Raw genomic sequence first — 18,129 nt, 5'->3', positions numbered from 1 at the left:
AGATCATCAGCAGAATTATTAGGTCAAACAACTGGTTTTCTCTATGACCAAAAAGTAAATAAGTCTTAAAGTGCTAGCACAGAGCACAAATCTTTTAATAAAGATTTTTTTTAATATCTTTTAATAAAGATGAGAAACTGCCCCCCACCCCCCCCAAAAAAAAGGTTTTCAGTTCTACACAAACAGATGTTTGTTCAACATACAATTTAATAATAGATACGCAAACAACCAATATCAAAGATATATTAACATTCTGCTACAATTAAGTGTTTATTCCCTCAATACTAGTAAAAGTTTATATCTTAATTTATTTCTATTATCCCTGTCTCCTGCTGAAAGCCTTAATCATGTTTTAGTTGGTGATACACTTGCTGTAAAGCACATCTCACCTACATAATCTGTTTGGGAAGCACCTACTTGCTTCCTATAACAGGTAAAACGTCTCCAACACTATATGTTGGTTTTGTGGTCAATAAAATGTATGTTACATCTCTCCATTCTCACATTGCCTGTCGAAAGCAGCTGCAATAAATCATTCTGGTTGCTTCTCTCAGTTCTGCTGCTCCTGCTCTCACACTAAGACTGCCCCTCCTCCCTTCTTCCCCTTGCAGTCATTTCTTTCCCTTAGGTTGCATTTAAGCAAGAGAGGCACCCAAAAGAGGATTTCCCTTTTAACAATTCTGCTAGCACAATGTATATTTGAAATGTAATTCTCTATCATCTAAGATTACGTTGTATTTGTCATGACAGGTACTCTTTAAATATATTGATCTAAGAGGCCAGTATTATTTGCAGTGGCTAGCCAATGAAGAGTTCACTGGGGGTGTTCTTTCTGAAATAATTGTAATGAAATTGTGCCCGCCATGCAGGTACAAGACTAGCCCTGTAATGAACTGTAATTGGCAAGCTTGAAAACCAACCAATCACAGTGCAGAGGAAAGAATCATTCAAAGCAAAGGTTTTTTTTTGTTCTTGGATACGTTGTATTATTTTTGAGTTGTCCTAAAAAACTACAATAGTATTGCCTCTACCAACAATTACCTTTAGCATCTTGATCTCCAAAGGGATTAAAATCTGCAATATCTGAACTTTCAAAGGGGTTTGAGCTGGTATTCCTCAAATCCTGTTCCTCCTCATCCAGAAAATTTAACTTGTTTATAAGTTCTATGAGGGAAAAAATAAAGTTTAAGAATGGAAAAGCCAAAACATGTCTCAACAATCTGGAACTTTTATCCATTTACACATGTACAGGTACGGTGCTAAAATCAATGCAAAATATATAGAAACAAAATTAAAAGAACATCCGTGCCAAGGTGGAAATAACGAAACAATGCATTACTATTGCTTGAAATGAATGGCTGTATTTTGTAGCAAACCAACACGTTCCAAGTAGATGTACACACCGATTTGCTGCATAAACTGAAAGTTAGGACAAGAAGTTTCTTCAGATACACATTGAGACCTACTGCTGTCTGCAAAGATTGATAAACTAGAATTCACGTGATCTCCCATGCTACAGCCAATAAAATGAGCCACAATAGGTACCCATCCTTACTGGTTCGTGTAGTAATGTCTTTTACATTTATATATTTGATTATTTTATATTTCTTTTATTTTTACCGTACTTTCAATATTTTTGTGAATCTTATTTATGCTTTACCAAGTTTTTTTTTTGTACTTTAAAATTCTTCCAATGGTCATTCACAATACCTCTGATTAAATGACTGCAGCCATTGAATGTCAGAATTGCTGTTACCCTAGCTAAGTGTGCTCTACAGGGCTCCACTTTACCCCAAATCTAACTGGGGTTGTTTTGAAATGATTATTAAGGCTTTCATATAGATTGCTGCTGCTTTGAACATTTCTGGATTCCCAGCTTCAGGTTAGCCAACTGACTCACCTACAAATCTTGTTGCTCTGCTTCTTTATCTAGACTAGACTGCAGATCGATATTTGTCTTTCTTTCTTCCTAATAATGTTAATGGTGCTGGGCAATTTATATTGAAACAGTTGATTTTCCCAATTGCAACCTGTCAATAATACTGGCCATGCATCCACTGCACCCTGTCTACGCTGTGAACAGTAATAATGGGAGATGAAAGGTTTGTACCAAAACTATAATTTAACTTACAGTAAAGTGTACAGTAAAGTCATGAATAGCACATGTAAGGGGGTTATTGTAAGAGTGCTGGATCTCCTATATCGCTCTCATCTCCAGAGTGGGTAGGTTTGGAGAAAACATTATTTGAGTTCAGAGCTGGGTCTGAAGGTAAATTATATACAAGCTCCCACTCTGTAAAGTCTTATCAGGACAAGAAATCCTCAGTAGCAGCCAAGTGTCAGCACACAGTATAATAAAGTACATTGTGTGTGCATTAACATCCGACAACACAGGCAGTCTAAATCTCCTACATCTCTGCGCTGAAACCTAACAAAAACATGTCTTTCCCTCCTTGCTTGATCTTCGTGATGTTGCACTCCGTCTCCGCACAGCGCCCCCAAGCATTGACAGGTTTCCAAAATGGAAAACAACCGAAAACAAAAAGCAAGAGGATAGCAGGGGTGTTTATGAACCTCTGGCAGTATACTTGGCAATGGAAATAATTAAATTTACTTTACTGTACATGTATTTACTTAATGCTGATAACATCTTTTGTAATAGAGGAGTAAAAAAAAAAAAAACAACAAAAAATAAATAAAAATATAGGGGCTTTTAGCATTTACACACTGGACATCCATTGGCAACCAAAGCTAATAACATGCAATGGTGCAGGTTCAGATAAACTGTAACACAGGCAGTGAGAGCCTAATTGGATGATGCCCCAACCTCCAAAATCTTCTTTTATACACATAAATGACAGACAAGGGTCTGTTAAAATTGTGCCTAAATGAGGCCTGCCATGCATATACACCATCTGCACATAACAGTACAAAAAGGCCATGGGGAAGGCGTTAAATGATCTCCATGGAGGTAATCAGGAGTCCTTCAAAACACAAAAATAAATAAAATAACCTGGAGTAAACGTAAACAACAAAGTATGAAGTCTCCAACAATGTATATGTTTGTCATTGCTCTTATGTTTTTAATATCAGTTTTAGAGTTTTTAAGCAGGACGGGACAGTTTGCCTTGTTTTGACAACATAATGTATCAAACATATACAGTGTGGTGTGAAACTTCAAGTGCAAAAACAAACCAGGAAAATAAATGTAAATTGTAATATTGTGCAATAAAAAAAAAATAAATAAATAAATAAAAAAACAGATTAAGCTCAATATTTCAAAATATGAAAATATAACTACTCTAAAATAAAAAGTAATTTCATGCATTGCTTTTATAAGACAAAATCTTCCCTGCGGAGAGACATTTAAGTGCTAGCTTGCAAACCCAGTTATGGTTTGCTGAAATACAGCAAGGAAATGAAATGGTTTCAGCAATGCACGTTGGCAGACGCAACAAGATGCCTTCTTGTACGTTATGCCAAAAAGAGTTCATCTTGCCGTTTGTTGGTTGAGCTACAAATTACTGGACAGACAGCACAGAGGACAAGCAAAGCAGACATCGCAAGCAGGGGGCGATAACTGGTAAGCAGACATTTAGAAACAGGATGAAAATAGAGGAAAGAGCTTAGACCTTCACAGGGACCGGATGATTTAACTGAAGGCTTTATGCAGTCATCCTGATCTTCGTGTAAGTTGCTCAGGGCATTCAATTGGTTTACAATTTCTGTAAACAGAAGCCAGTCAAGAAAACTATAAGGAAAATTGTTATTAGAAAAAAGAAGGAATGGCATCATGCATTAGAAGAAAAGGGTTAGCCCTCGTAGAAGGGGGGGGGGGGGGGGGGGGGGGGATCATAAAAGGCATAACCAGAACATACACAGAAGATCTCAACCCCAACAAAAAAAAATACATTGCTGTGCTAACACATTTTGTATTTTAATGGGATAATTCATTTTGGATCACCCTGCCACAGTTACTAAGTTAACATGTTATTCAATTTTGACTGCTACAACAAATAAACACAATGTGGCCCTCTCAAGGACACCAACATACACATTCTATGACTTGTTCCATGCGGCTTCATTTGTTTAATGTTTTACCGACATTTTGTTAAATGAACATTGCACACTTCTGAGATGCCTTTCGAAGAATTTCAGGTCCTGGTTACCCGGAATATAAAGATTAAAAAAGAGGTAAGTGAATTGCTTCTCTTCGACTATAGCTTCTTCTCATGTCACGGATTTAGGGTCAAAAACATTTCTTCTTGGACAATGCATAGAGAGAAGAGAATTCCTTCTTTGCAAATATAGTAAATCATTTATTTATTAAATCTGCTTAATATCAAATATTTGCTATAAAAAATACACCAGCTCAGTCTCGGAAACAAGAAAGAAGCGATCGTAACATCTAGCAGAGATTTCAAAATTGCAATCATAAAAAGTGAAGCAAATGGGGAAAACCAAAAATAAAACATAGTGTTACCAAGTAGGTTTTAACAGGGATTAGGCCTCTCTGACACTGCTTATCAAATTGTTATTTAGTTGTTTATTACAGACTACCTATTCAATATGCATGTTTTTTTTCCTACTATGAGAAAATTTTACTAGATACTAAAAAAAATTAAAATATGACATACCCACTCAACCTTATGCATACAGAAAAGCAAAGTGGGCTAAGTGGACTTTTACTTTTACACAAGTGATTCATGAGAATGGATGCAATCATTTGCTTATGTAAACATGTATTTAAAACCACAAATGTATTTTTTGTACATATGCTTTGTACTATTCACCATCACGACCGGGCGGAATGATGTAGGCCTCAGCCAGATTGGGTGACTGGGAGTGCCACGAAACAGCCCCGGGCATCTACAGGGACTGGGAAAAGTGTGAGAGCAGCTGTAGCTCTGCTTAACATAATGCTGAGCTATAATAAAAGGGTTGTGTAATTACCTTGACAATTGAAAAGATACTGAACTATCATTAGTATATTAAAGAGGTCACCTGAGCTCATTCTGTGTGATTGCTGCAAGGTAAATCTACTGCCTGCATTTCTGTGTAACCACATTTAAATAAATTACAAACATCACAAGGGTAATTTTGCGGTAAGAAAAAATAAATAAAAATAAAATAAAAAAGTGTTACCTAAATGAAAAAACAAACAAACACATAAAATTGTGAAAACAGCAACTCTTCATCAGATAGCATTAAACCTGTAGTGTTTATAGATTACATTTTAAAGCACAAATTCATTCAATGCCTCTCTTGCAAGTAAGTATGGTACCAAACCAGGAATAACCATAAGGTTAGGGGCCAGGAGCTAGACAGGGGCCCCTGGAAACCATGAATTTGATAGTCCCCATTTACCATCCATATATGAAGAATCCCAAACAGCGAACCTGCCTATGGCCCTATGGGATCTTAATCCTTCTCTGTATGGTACAAAAATGTAGCAAAGTCTGGGGTGTTTTAGCACTTAATCAGAATATAAAGCTTAATATGAGAAATCTGAGACGCTTTAAATTGAATTAAAACTCCAAGTACTTTGCTTAACTTCTCCTAAGGATACAGCCCATTATCGTTTATTTGGGACTTCTTTAAGCAAAGAGAGAGTGTGAGAGTGTACATTTGCAATGCAGTGAATGTCTGCATGCTCACAATGAATACTTTGGGGTATCGTCTCTTAATTTTAACACAGTATTTGGCTACTGAAGACGTCCCATTGGGTCTGTTTGGGTTTGACATTTTTGAGCTGTAGTCATGATCTGAGGGTACTTGCTACACCAGTCACACTTATCTTCTGCACACATAGAACACACATGCACACTTTCCATTGTCTCGCAATACAGAGTTTAGCTGTTACAAATATGTGCGGTCATATGAATAAGTCCGCCCCCCCCCAAGCAAGTTTGGGAGCACAGAAATGTCTCTGAGTCAAAAGGCAAAATTATGTCAGTCAGCTTAGTAAGCAACAACGGTCTATGAAACCAATATTGTTTGATGATTGGGAAAGACCAAAAGGGGTGACAAAATTGTAAAATGTCCACCTACTCTGCAACAGTGTGAAGAAAAGGCAGGGAGGTAAGCCTGTGAGGCACCATGTATCACCTAATCAGCAACTTACAGTTTGTCTCTCATTGACCAATTCCTTGAGACACTGCACTGGTAATGACCCTCACCACTAAACAGTGTGAGGATAGGTCACATAAAATATCAGGCACTATGCAAGTGGACATTTTCGTCTAAGATGACTGTAGGCATAGAATATCCTAAGAACATAGTTTGTTTAGCTTTTGGAAAGGGCTACATTTCGATTTAGGGAAATGTGGCGTTAACTGTACCAGAATGTACAGTTTGAAGACTTATTTACAAATTACTCACACTTCTATGATTCATATTAGAGCTGCAGTAGGTGTTCTATAGTGTGCAGCATTCAATGCTGTCCCTGCTCCTCCGGCAAGCCATTTCCTGCGTGAGAGGCTGCTAGTGGGAAATGATCCCTTCCACGTCCTGTCCAGCCTCACAAATGGACTCTTGAGTAGCTGGGACAGCACTGCGTTTTACACCCTTTATGATTGTTCCTGCGGCTCTACTATCAAGCATAGGAGGCTGACTATACTACAGAGAACATTGACCAAGGCTCCTGGTACATATCTCCCTTCATCAGCCTACCTACGCTTCATAATAAGTGATGTATATAGGCGCCCCTAACAGACAGGCACCCACTCCATTGTTTGAAAGTTGCAGGTTATAGTAATAGTAGAAACACAGCTAATTTGCGTGGTCACCAGGAGTGTGGTTATGCTAGGTTATAGAATAGCTGTATGCTTTTAACACAGGTCCCATAAACTCCACCTACCTACCAGTCAATCACTGACTTTCTTAGACTTTGTTGCCATGTCACTATAGAATCCATAGGCAGCTGGCATATGGTATCCTGCAATACCTTGTGTGCACCCATGTGCTAAGAGTTTTGTGATGCTCAGTAAACCTACTAAGGAACACAAAGAAGGTTAGAAAATAGATCATCGTTAACTTTAGATTGCTCCTTTAAAACAAAATGTCGCTGTTCTCTATGGTTTACATATCTAAACAGATATTATAGGAAAATCCCAACAAACAAAATAATACGCAAGATATGTGTTTGCTTTTCAGAGAGAGTGGAGTGTAAAAATATTTCCCTGAAATTGCAGCAAAATACTGCTACCTTTGTGGACATTAATAGCATTCTAATGGTATTTCATTCAGCAAATGGAATGTTAATCCTGCCCTGGCCAGATTCCAAAGCAGGTCAAATAATCGTGTCTGCTCATGTCCCACCTGTAAACAAAGAGACAGATTGGCATTTGGAACCTAGAAAGGGTGGTCTACAGTCCTTAACATCCAATAAAATAGATTTATCTTCATAATGCAAAATATTGACAAAGAAAGAAAAATAGGGTATTAATGTGCAAGACTATAATGAGATAAATTAGACAATATAAAGAATAGATTACAGAAACAGAGAGGCAGGGGATGAAGACAGAAAAAAAGGAGAGAGAAAAGGAAAGAACAATGTGAAAATATCGATCTATATGCCCATCTACTGATAAATGCGCACACAATATACATCTATACACACACACACACACACCATAGAATTTCTAAGGAAGCCTGCAATTTGGAATGGAATCCAAGAAAATAACAGATGTCTGGTTATTTATATATGCAGCATATTATTCTGAGAGAATTGTATACGTTTGCTATGACATATGTACCGTAGTAAATGCACAAGAGTAAATTTCAGAATATGTACTTGTGTGAGCGTATTTGTACCGCCGATCTTAAGCAAGTACATTTGTCCATTAACGGTGAATCAGGCCAGTTCCAATCCTCCAGAAAATCTGACGGCCAAGCCCCCTTCATCAAACAGACATCCGTAAGCACTCTTGCTCTCATGCCATCCCTGACAATGTGTATGACACTGGACGAGTAACCGTTTGCTTAAATGTTATTTGCACAGACCTCAGCCCCTGGCAGAGAAGCAGTAAACTACCTCTAAAACAGTTCACAAAGATTTTGCAGCTGACAAACACTGAAAGGCTTGACAAAGTACTAAATATGCCATATAAGTAGGTGAAATATGAAGGAAGTAGGATTCAGGAACCCTTACCTTCTTTCAAAACCTTTCCTATTCAATTCAACCCTTCCTTTCTATCTGAACAGCCCTATCATTCTCAACCCTTCGTATTCTTCTCCACTGTTCTTTTGCATCTTAACAGCCCTACCTGTCCTTCTCAGACCTCTTCTCAGACCTCTAGCATTATTTTCTTTCGGCTCTCAGACACCCCCCTTCCTTCTTCGATAGCCATTTTCTTGTCAGACTGTCCTACCATTTTAAACCTGAATTTAAAAGGACTATGGTACTGGGGATTTCAAAAAGATGGGGTGTCTGAGAAGAAGATGGGTCTTAGAAGATTAACGATTTAAAAAAAATATAGAAATCTCCAAAATAAGGGCACCGAGAACAAATAAAGAATAATAAAGCCAGCCAGAAGTAGGTGGGGTGTGGTAGGCCACGAGCAGTCACGTTGACAGGTTTAACAATGTACCATTGGGGGTGTAAAAGGGTTACTGCAAGCACCATGACCACTTCAGTGATTTAAAGTTGTCATGGCGCCTGCAGTCTGTACAGCGGTTAATCCCTTTGCTTTGAGAGGTGTAATTCCACCTCTGGGGGCGTCATTACCCTGGTCAGCTCTGAGCATATTTGACAGCTGCAGTTAGTTAAAACAGCAAGCAGGCGACAGGCTAGCAATGGTGGTACTGCCCCCCATTGTGCCATGCCCCCACAAACTGTTCATGAATTTGGAAATGCCTATTGCATTGGAGATGCAGACAACCGATAGATAGATGGATAGATTGATAATTAGAGACATATTTATGGAGATTGTATTGCCCGACACCAGGACATGCAGTTCTGGGCTTCAGGCAGGCCCTCCTACAGGCAAGTGGCAAGGTTGCCCTTCGGAGACTGGTGCTGCAGCCAAAGCGAAACCAACAGATGTTCCCAGCATGCACACTGACTCACTGAATGCTGGGACTGCGAGGGAATGATTACTGAAATCTGCATCAGCCAGAGGTGCAGACCTCATGGTCTTCCACAAGACCACCAGGCAGAATTAACCCCTGCTGGACCAGCAAGTGTACAACCACCCACCCACAGGACCACCGGGGATCACAGTCCCCTTCCTGCAATCAGACAAGCCATAGAGGAGCTACATAGCACTACCACACTTATCATATAGAGCCAGCACACATACACACATACACACATAACATACAGCACACACCACACACATAGATTACACACAGTACAGCCAGCACACACAAAGGGAGAGATTATAGGAGGCCATAAGGTGAGATACTCAGGGTAATTCACAAAATTCAGAATTTTAGTTAAAATAAAAAATAAAAATCCAAATGGCAAAAATCGAGGGAAAAATAGCCACGTTCTGGATACCGAGAAATGTTAGAGAGTTTTTTTTCAGACCAGCTGTGTTTGCCTCCATCTACATTCAGATGTCATTTGTAAATATTCAGAGTTTAGCAGATAGCCCTGTCAATCTGCAGGGGTCCTGGCAGGCGTCCCAATCTTTGTAACTGCCAGGAGAGGTAGGTTGGACTATTGTTTTAGTCCCTTGGACAAGCAGATTTGTTTTTTTTTTAATTCCACACCCGATATATCCATCTTTCTATCTCACAGGGCTCAATATGTTCATTTGCCACTAGCAAGTAGAAAATTAGCCACTGGTTCAGAGTGCCTCCATGCTTGCAGCGGCAAATGAACTTTACGACCTCGCTACTAACATACGTTTCTATTTTACTTTTGTCTGTGTGAATCTTACTGTCAGAACACGGACTTTACCATTTCCAATTTACCTTTCAGATAACATTCTAGGACATACCTGTTATTTTAGCAGTTTTTTCCTCTTGGTTCACCCTGTTCTCTTCATCCTCTTCATTGTCTTCTTCAAAGTCATCCAGATTCCCAATATCAGCTTGTTTCATGCTCATCAGGCTTGCAAGGCTCTGCATGTCCTCATCACTAAATAAAAAAAAAAAACAAACAATGAAACCCTAATGTTGAAATACAGGTCAATGACATGATTTTGGTAACATATCAACAATGAAAAGTGTGTAGGAGCCCAAGATGTGTCAACCAGACACAGACCGTAAATAATACATATGTCTAGCTTTATTAAAGATCAACTCAGCATATTAACATGTCAGGGAATGTCAAGTATCAGGGTTCAGAGATCACCCACCTCTAATAGCAATAAATATGAAAAGAAGAAGCAATAACACCATTAAAAAGCATAAACAGAATGTAAGCTCATTGAGCAGGGCCCTCCACCTCTATGTTCCTGTACATCCAGTTGTCTGGTTACAATTACATGTCTGTTAGTCCACCCATTGTACAGCGCTACGGAATCTGATGGCGCTATATAAATCATAAAATAATAAGAATATAATAAATATGGGTGTAGGAACCGGGGGGGAGGGACGGAGTGACATCACCCTATTTAATCTGCTGTAAGATTTAAGATGCTTGGTTTCACTGTTTAGGAACTATACGGATAACAAAACATTTTCTTTGGTTGAAACAGCGTAATGCTGATGGCTGTAAACTCCCTTAAGTGGGCAACGATAGATGGGAATCGGAAGGAGCTAAACAACCCCCACTTGGAAAACCCAACCTGGCTAATTCCCAGGTAAGCATACTAATAAAAGCTGGACGCATTTTTGACATTTCCAAGCTGCTACATTTGGAAGTTGCCAAATGAATTATTTTTAATTGAGTTTGATTTGCAGCTTAGTCACATGTAAACGGAGCAGAAGTACATAGTTTTAAAACTATGTACTTTTTCTTTGAAGTCATGTTGGGGAATGCAAATAGTTTTTCTGTTCTGCACTCCTATTTCAAATTCACTTTACGTGACATGCTAGTTTGTAATATATATATATACCGTATATACTCTAGTATAAGCCGAGTTTTTCAGCACATTTTTTGTGCTGAAAAACCCCAACTCGGCTTATACTCGAGTCAATTGTCTGTATTATGGCAATTTGCATTGCCATAATACAGACTGGGGGCTGTGGGGGCTGCAGAGAGATGTTACTTACCTTTCCTGCAGCTCCTGTCAGCTCTCTCCTCCTCCGCCGGTCCGTTCAGCTCTTCTGTCAGCTCACAGTGTAAATCTCGCGAGAGCCGCGGCACTCGCGAGATTTACACTGGGAGCTGACCGAGGTGCTGAACGGACCGGCGGAGGAGGAGAGAGCTGACAGGAGCTGCAGGAAAGGTAAGTAACATCTCTCTGCAGCCCCCACAGCCCCCTCCTACACAGTGCCCATCCACTGGACCACCAGGGAAGGAGAGCCCCCCTCCCTGGCCAGCTAGCAAGCAGGGAGGGGGGACGAAAAAATGTATAGATATTAATAATAATAAAAAAAATAAAAATAATAAAATAATAATAATAATAAAATAAAAAATAATAATAAAATAAAAAAATAATAATAATAAAAAAATTTAATGAAACAAAAAAATATATTAAAATAATAATTAACAAATAAAAATGCCCACCCCCCACCAAGGCTCTGCATCACACTCTGCATTACACACACACATACACACTGCATTCATAAACACACACTGCACTCATACACACACACACACTGCATTCATGCACACACACTGCACTCGTATACACACTGCATTCTCATACACACACACTGCATTCTCATACACACACACTGCATTCTCATACACACACACTGCATTCTCATACACACACACTGCATTCTCATACACACACACTGCATTCTCATACACACACACTGCATTCTCATACACACACACTGCATTCTCATACACACACACTGCATTCTCATACACACACTGTAAATAAATATTCAATTAATATAATTTTTTTAAGGATCTAATTTTATTTAGAAATTTACCAGCAGCTGCTGCATTTCCCACCCTAGTCTTATACTCGAGTCAATAAGTTTTCCCAGTTTTTTGGGGTAAAATTAGGGGCCTCGGCTTATATTCGGGTCGGCTTATACTCGAGTATATACGGTATATATATATATATATATATATATATATATATTATATACATATATATATATATTTTTTTTATTTTGTTTGCAAATTGTTTTGATTTATAAGCCCACACTCCCATCTCTCTCCTTCAACCAGAAAAATAGCTGTAATGTCAGCAGATGCATTGCTTGATCCTGAAATTGTGCAAAAGAAAAATCTGAGAGTTCCGCGATCAGATCTCTACAGTTGAATTCCAGAAACTCTAAAAAACAAAACCCTGTTGTGCACTGTTTTCCCTATAGGGTATGATTGGCAGAGTAGTTTTTTATGGTGTGGTAAAAGATCCATTCTAGAAAACAAAGCAAATTTTTTTTTTATTCTTTATTTTTTTCGTGCAAAGATCATACATGTGGATTGGCACTGCCACAACAGCTAGTGCAATCTGAATTGTAGAGAATCATGGCACTTTTTTATGTTTTTGAGCTTCACAATATCAATAAGAAACTAAATATGATTTTTCATATTGTTAAATGAAATATAAAATGTTTAAGCAGAGTTGGTTGGTTCCATCATGCCTTTAAGAGTGACTCTTATTATACTAGGGTGCAAATATTCACATGCACATCATTTGAATGAATCTGTAGTCTGAAATATACCACTATGCATTATCTACATATCCAAAGGTGGAACGCAGTAGGGGAAGGGGGGGGCGGGATACGATACAATAGTGTGGGGAGCACAACACATATTAATTTCCAAATGGTTCGAAAAACTGGAATTAAGCAATAGGAATACATTTTGTATTTTTTTCCCCCCAACACAGCAGGGTTACCCCATTCAACTATTTGTTCTTTGTATCCATAACAGATATTTGTTACAAAGAGCTGTTTTGTCCACATTATGAGGTATGATCCGTTTCCAAAATTGAACAAATGATACCCTATATGCAGACTGATGCCACGCTCATTCTCTAATGATACATTTCTGTAATTGGTATTCTAGGCAATCCACACTATCCACTGAATATTACTGCGCTACGGATTAACACTGGACATTGAAATAGACTTCTTATGCCTCCTAAGGAATCGGCAAATTTTAATACCCGTGGAGATGATTACATGATAGCACACAATTAAACGTAGTCAGGCAACAAAAAGGCTGAACTTTATAAAAATGCATTAAAAAAAAACGAGAGAGAAAAGTGGAAGAGGGAAAAGAAAAAACAAATCCACAACAAATATACATAAATATCTGAACAAAGAAATGCTTTAAAAAATAAAATAAAATAAAAATATATATATATATCTACGAAGAAATGTGGTAAAAAAACAACAACAAAAAAACAAAGAACAGTGAATTTTAATTAATCTTGATAAAGATTTCTACCTTTTTCTAACATCCAGATAGAGGAGGGAGAAGACAAATAATGTAAACATAAATAAATAAAAATCATCTTTTTCCTGTAAATTTGCTGTGCAATAATTCAATTTGATGACAAACCAGCAAGTGATCCAGAACACAGGAAATATTGTCATGCTCGATAACATCATATGTGTGCTCTCAGAGGAGCAAAAACATTATCTATATTTTATGGACACACACAAAATTATAAAAACAAACAAATCTAAACTTACGTTGCTTTGCCTTCTCTTAGAAAGATACATGACAATGAAAACTGCAGAGTAGCAGACACGACTTTCTTTGATAGTGGCTTAAATTTTAACTTCACATCGGTCTGAGTAGGCATTGGGCTTGCATATTGCTTCATATTGATATTACTAGTGGCGAGAGCTTTTCGGCGACCAGATGGAGATTCCTATAATAAAAAAGGGGGGGGAAGATATAGAAAAAGGATTAAACGGTCTTCAATTGGCTACTTTGAGTGTATTGTGTAAGAATATACAGGCACAGTGATCAACTATTTCAAAAAGTAATGACAATACAAATTAAACCACATTATCACAGTATTCCCACCTCCCTCGCAGTATCACCCCTCTGTCCCACACAGTATCACCTCCTTCCCTCACAGTTTCAACCCACTGTCCCACACATTATCACCCCCCTTCTCACACAGTATCAACCCCCTTCTTTCATAGTATTACCACCTCACACATACTGTCATGTCATCCACACATGGTCACCCCCCACAATGTAGTGTCACCATACTCTCACACAGTCAGCCTCCCGACACACACTGTCAGCCACCCCCCCCCCCCCCACACACACACACTTTCAGCCCCTTTACGCATCCACACTCACATTAAAGGGACACTATAGTCACCTGAACAACTTTAGCTTAATGAAGCAGTTTTGGTGTATAGAACATGCCCCTGCAGCCTCACTGCTCAATCCTCTGCCATTTGGTAGTTAAATCCCTTTGTTTATGAACCCTAGTCACACCTCCCTGCATGTGACTTGCACAGCCTTCCATAAACACTTCCTGTACTGAATTGAAGTGTGTAGGTTTCCATATTCTGCCTGTGTTATTTATGGGTTCTGCAGCTGCTTTGCAGTGTTGTATTTGTGTTATATTGTATGTGTACGATACCTACGAATGTGGGCTGTGTATGGGGGCTGCTTGTAGAATCGTGTGGATGATAGGTCACATTGTGTTTTTGGTGGTGTATACGTGGGGCTGCTTATGGCATTGAATGTAAGAGTCTGCTTGAGGAGTTCTGTGCGTGTATGTGGATTGTCAGTGGTGTTGTATTATTCTGCAGCGCTGTGTATATCTAGTAGTGTAAATGGCTTCCCTGATGTCAAGTGATGACCGAGCTGGCCATGTATAGGTCAGGGACAGGAGATGCGATATCTGCTGCTGATGGCTACTCTACTCCAGTGTGGATTCCAATTACAAGTGCTGGGAGTAATTTTTCTGAGATCACGTCCTCGAAGTGCTGCAATGCATACATTGAGCATTGTCCTTCACCACCTGCAATCAATGCTCGGTTTGCACTAGCAGATATCTGAAGTTCCACTTAGACGCCTGATAGGCTAGAGCCCATTTGGCTCTGGCAGCCTTGTGTGCCGTGCAAAGGCATCTCGCACTGCCATAGGCGGTTTACATTCACACAATGTAATAATGGGATTTCCCAGCAACTGAGCTTTAATTGTAAACAGAATAGAGGTGCTGCACCAACTGTCGTCACACACACAGATCAAACTCTTTAAAGAAAACGTACAAATATACCCACTATTTTCCGGGTTCTGGGTGATGTTAATTGTCCACTCACATTAAACCACGTGAGGAAGAAAAATAATGTAAATATTAATTTGTACCTGAAACCAGTTCTGCAAGTCTGTCATTAGTGCATATATTAGTCCAAGGTGAAAAGTTCACTTTCAAAACAAAAGCGAACAATCTGCCATTGTACTTTACATAAAATAATTCCACTTAGAATGAACGTCTGCACAGATCCAAACTGTTCTTGGTTTGGGAAACATAATCCCCAAACTTCTGTGGCTTATTTATAGGATTTCGAGCATATTGGAGCCGACTTTTCTTGTACTTTTGGGTCAGTAGTGGTGTATGTCTTGGAGTGACACCTTCTTCAAAACCTGCATTTAGGACGTGCCTTACTGTGCACACTGAAACCTCAGTGCCTGTTGCCACCAAGTGTTGCTGCAAGTGTTTTGCAGTCACTCAAGGGTTTTTCACACCTGCCTTCTCAGATATCTGGTTGCAGAGCTACTGATAGCATTTCTCTGCCCCGTCCAGGTAGTGCAACCACTGTTCCTTCAACTTTAAACTTGCAAACTATGGTTCCAACGGTGTCTCTAGGAACATTCAGTGCCTTCTCTATATTTTTGAACCCTGCTTTTGTGAAAGGCAATGATCTTGTCTCTTAACTCTGTGGACTATTCTTTTCACTTAGCCATATTTCTAACAAGCAGTCAAACATCAAACAACAAACAGAAAATAGTGCGTAGGCGCTTCACTGAAATTTTGACAGTTCTGTATATAATAAAGATATACAATAAATGGTGTAACCGGTAACCTATGTGCTTCCCCAATGCACTAAATTTACATAAGACAAAAAGAAACATTTACCAGTATATACACCTCCCCAATGTGATCACAGCAAAAAAAATTTTTATTTTTTTTTTGTTGTAATATTACCAATATAGGACCAATATGGGACTGGACTGTAATGCAAACAGCGTGGAGCTGGACTTGGGTATAAACTACAATAGAAAAACAATAAAAAACAACAACATAGTGTAAACTGTATAATAAAAAATGTGTAGTAGGTAAGTATGTGACTCTCACTCACATTCTCCAGAGCCGTACCAGGTACCAGCCGTACCAGCCTGTTTTACAGAGCCTGGTACGGCTCTGGAGAATGTGAGTGAGAGTCACATACTTACCTACTACACATTTTTTATTATACAGTTTACACTATGTTGTTGTTTTTTATTGTTTTTCTATTGTAGTTTATACCCAAGTCCAGCTCCACGCTGTTTGCATTACAGTCCAGTCCCATATTGGTCCTATATTGGTAATATTACAAAAATTCAAGCAGTTAAACATGACACTCGTCAAACCCCTACAAAATTGAACAGGGGTTACAGCATTATACAGAAGACATATTACATTCTATAGCCAGGAGTTAGGGCAGGGGAAGGCAACCTTCGGCACTCCAGATGTTGTGGACTGCATCCCCCATAATGCTATTACAACCAGAAGGCTGGCAAAGCTTCATAGGAGGAATAGTCCAAAACATCTGGAGTGCTGGAGGGTATCTCACAGTTAGCTTTAGGCTTGGCAATAGATCATTGAAGGCAGAATGTGAAGTATTCAAAGGAAAGACAGAGTGGACATGCAGTGGGTTGATCAAGGAAGTTAGTGTTATAAAGTTCATTAGTAAAAAAATTATTACGAAAAATAGAAGATTACCTGTATTATAGCCTTAATGTATTTTTGGAATGCATACTTTTAAGCAAACATCTATTTTCAGTGCACTCCCAGTTTACCTATGTTCTGTGGGTGCAGTCATCTTTTAATCCCCTTTGGTCAGAAGCACATCTACAAAGACCATGCACAATCTGAATTGCTGAAACCAACTTTGTGCATATCATCAGGATTTTATGAATATGTACTCGCTATGGATTCTGTACCTGGGCTTTTGGATGGATCGAAAAAGGCTTCTGGACAAAGAAGACTTCAAGATGGCTGCCCCCATGGAGCAAAGATAAGCCAAGAAAAATAATGAAATTTGGTTTTTACCTGTATGTATGCATGACAAAATACAAACCGAAGCTATAACATGTGCAGCTTTTATTTTAACTAGCAATAAAAAAAAATATCTAAAAAATTCCCTTTAAGCAAATACAAGCTTGGGTGTAACATGACAACCTGTGACAGCTTGGCACCTGGAGGTGTTATCCATGGCAGCATGCCAGGGATCATACACACACTTGAAAATGTATGGATGAGACTGGCACCACACCACATTAGCACAGTTATGGTTATCCATACAACAAAGTAAAATCCAGAACCTTCGTACCATATTCAACTCCAGGCCATACACTGTCCATTAAAGAAAATCTTTGAGTATATGGGCTACGACAAGCAGGCTTGTAATAAGAAAAAAATTAAGGACAGGTTAATTAGTTCATAGATATATGCTAAGCAGCAATGTGTTACTCAATAAAAATGAGAACTCAATTACTCTTAACTATACATCCTGCCCTAACTTGCAACATATTATGCCTGTGCTGACGTACTGCCAGAATAACAGAATAATTACACCCTTTGATAAGCCCTGGAAAACATGCTCATCTGCGTTGATCTAATGTACAAAACAATGCAAAACTGTCCATGCTAAGGAAATAAGAATTTTATAAGCACTATATTGTTGTGAATGCAGACCTGTATTCCTAAGATTGAGCCGATACACCAGCGAAGCAATGGCTACGAGAATTATATGCCCTGTTTACCAAAGAACCATCCAAGGTGTATGCACAGCTGCAGGGTAACCACAACATACCCACCTAAGCTAGACTTGAAAGAAGACCAATTCATGCACCCAGAAATGGAA

General features: G+C 38.8%; 1 protein-coding gene across 6 annotated transcripts in view; it reads right to left on the bottom strand.

The window, feature by feature from the left end:
- EHBP1 (EH domain binding protein 1) overlaps positions 1-18,129 on the bottom strand; it is a 358,354-nt gene that overhangs the window by 230,579 nt on the left and 109,646 nt on the right. For 3 of the 6 annotated variants that reach the window (XM_063443756.1, XM_063443760.1, XM_063443758.1), the window contains exons 6-9: positions 13,723-13,904; positions 9,948-10,087; positions 3,633-3,725; positions 1,042-1,164 (exon numbers count right to left, since the gene is read on the bottom strand). In XM_063443756.1, the coding sequence (XP_063299826.1) occupies positions 1,042-1,164; positions 3,633-3,725; positions 9,948-10,087; positions 13,723-13,904 (538 nt within the window). The remainder of the gene's footprint in view (positions 1-1,041; positions 1,165-3,632; positions 3,726-9,947; positions 10,088-13,722; positions 13,905-18,129) is intronic. The other 3 variants (XM_063443759.1, XM_063443761.1, XM_063443762.1) reach the window with 1 other exon arrangement.

The sequence above is a fragment of the Pelobates fuscus genome, chromosome 2, assembly GCF_036172605.1.
Source record: "Pelobates fuscus isolate aPelFus1 chromosome 2, aPelFus1.pri, whole genome shotgun sequence".
Taxonomy (NCBI): domain Eukaryota; kingdom Metazoa; phylum Chordata; class Amphibia; order Anura; family Pelobatidae; genus Pelobates; species Pelobates fuscus.
The sequence above is the reverse complement of the archived record's forward strand: the minus strand, read 5'-3'. Positions and strand labels throughout refer to the sequence as shown.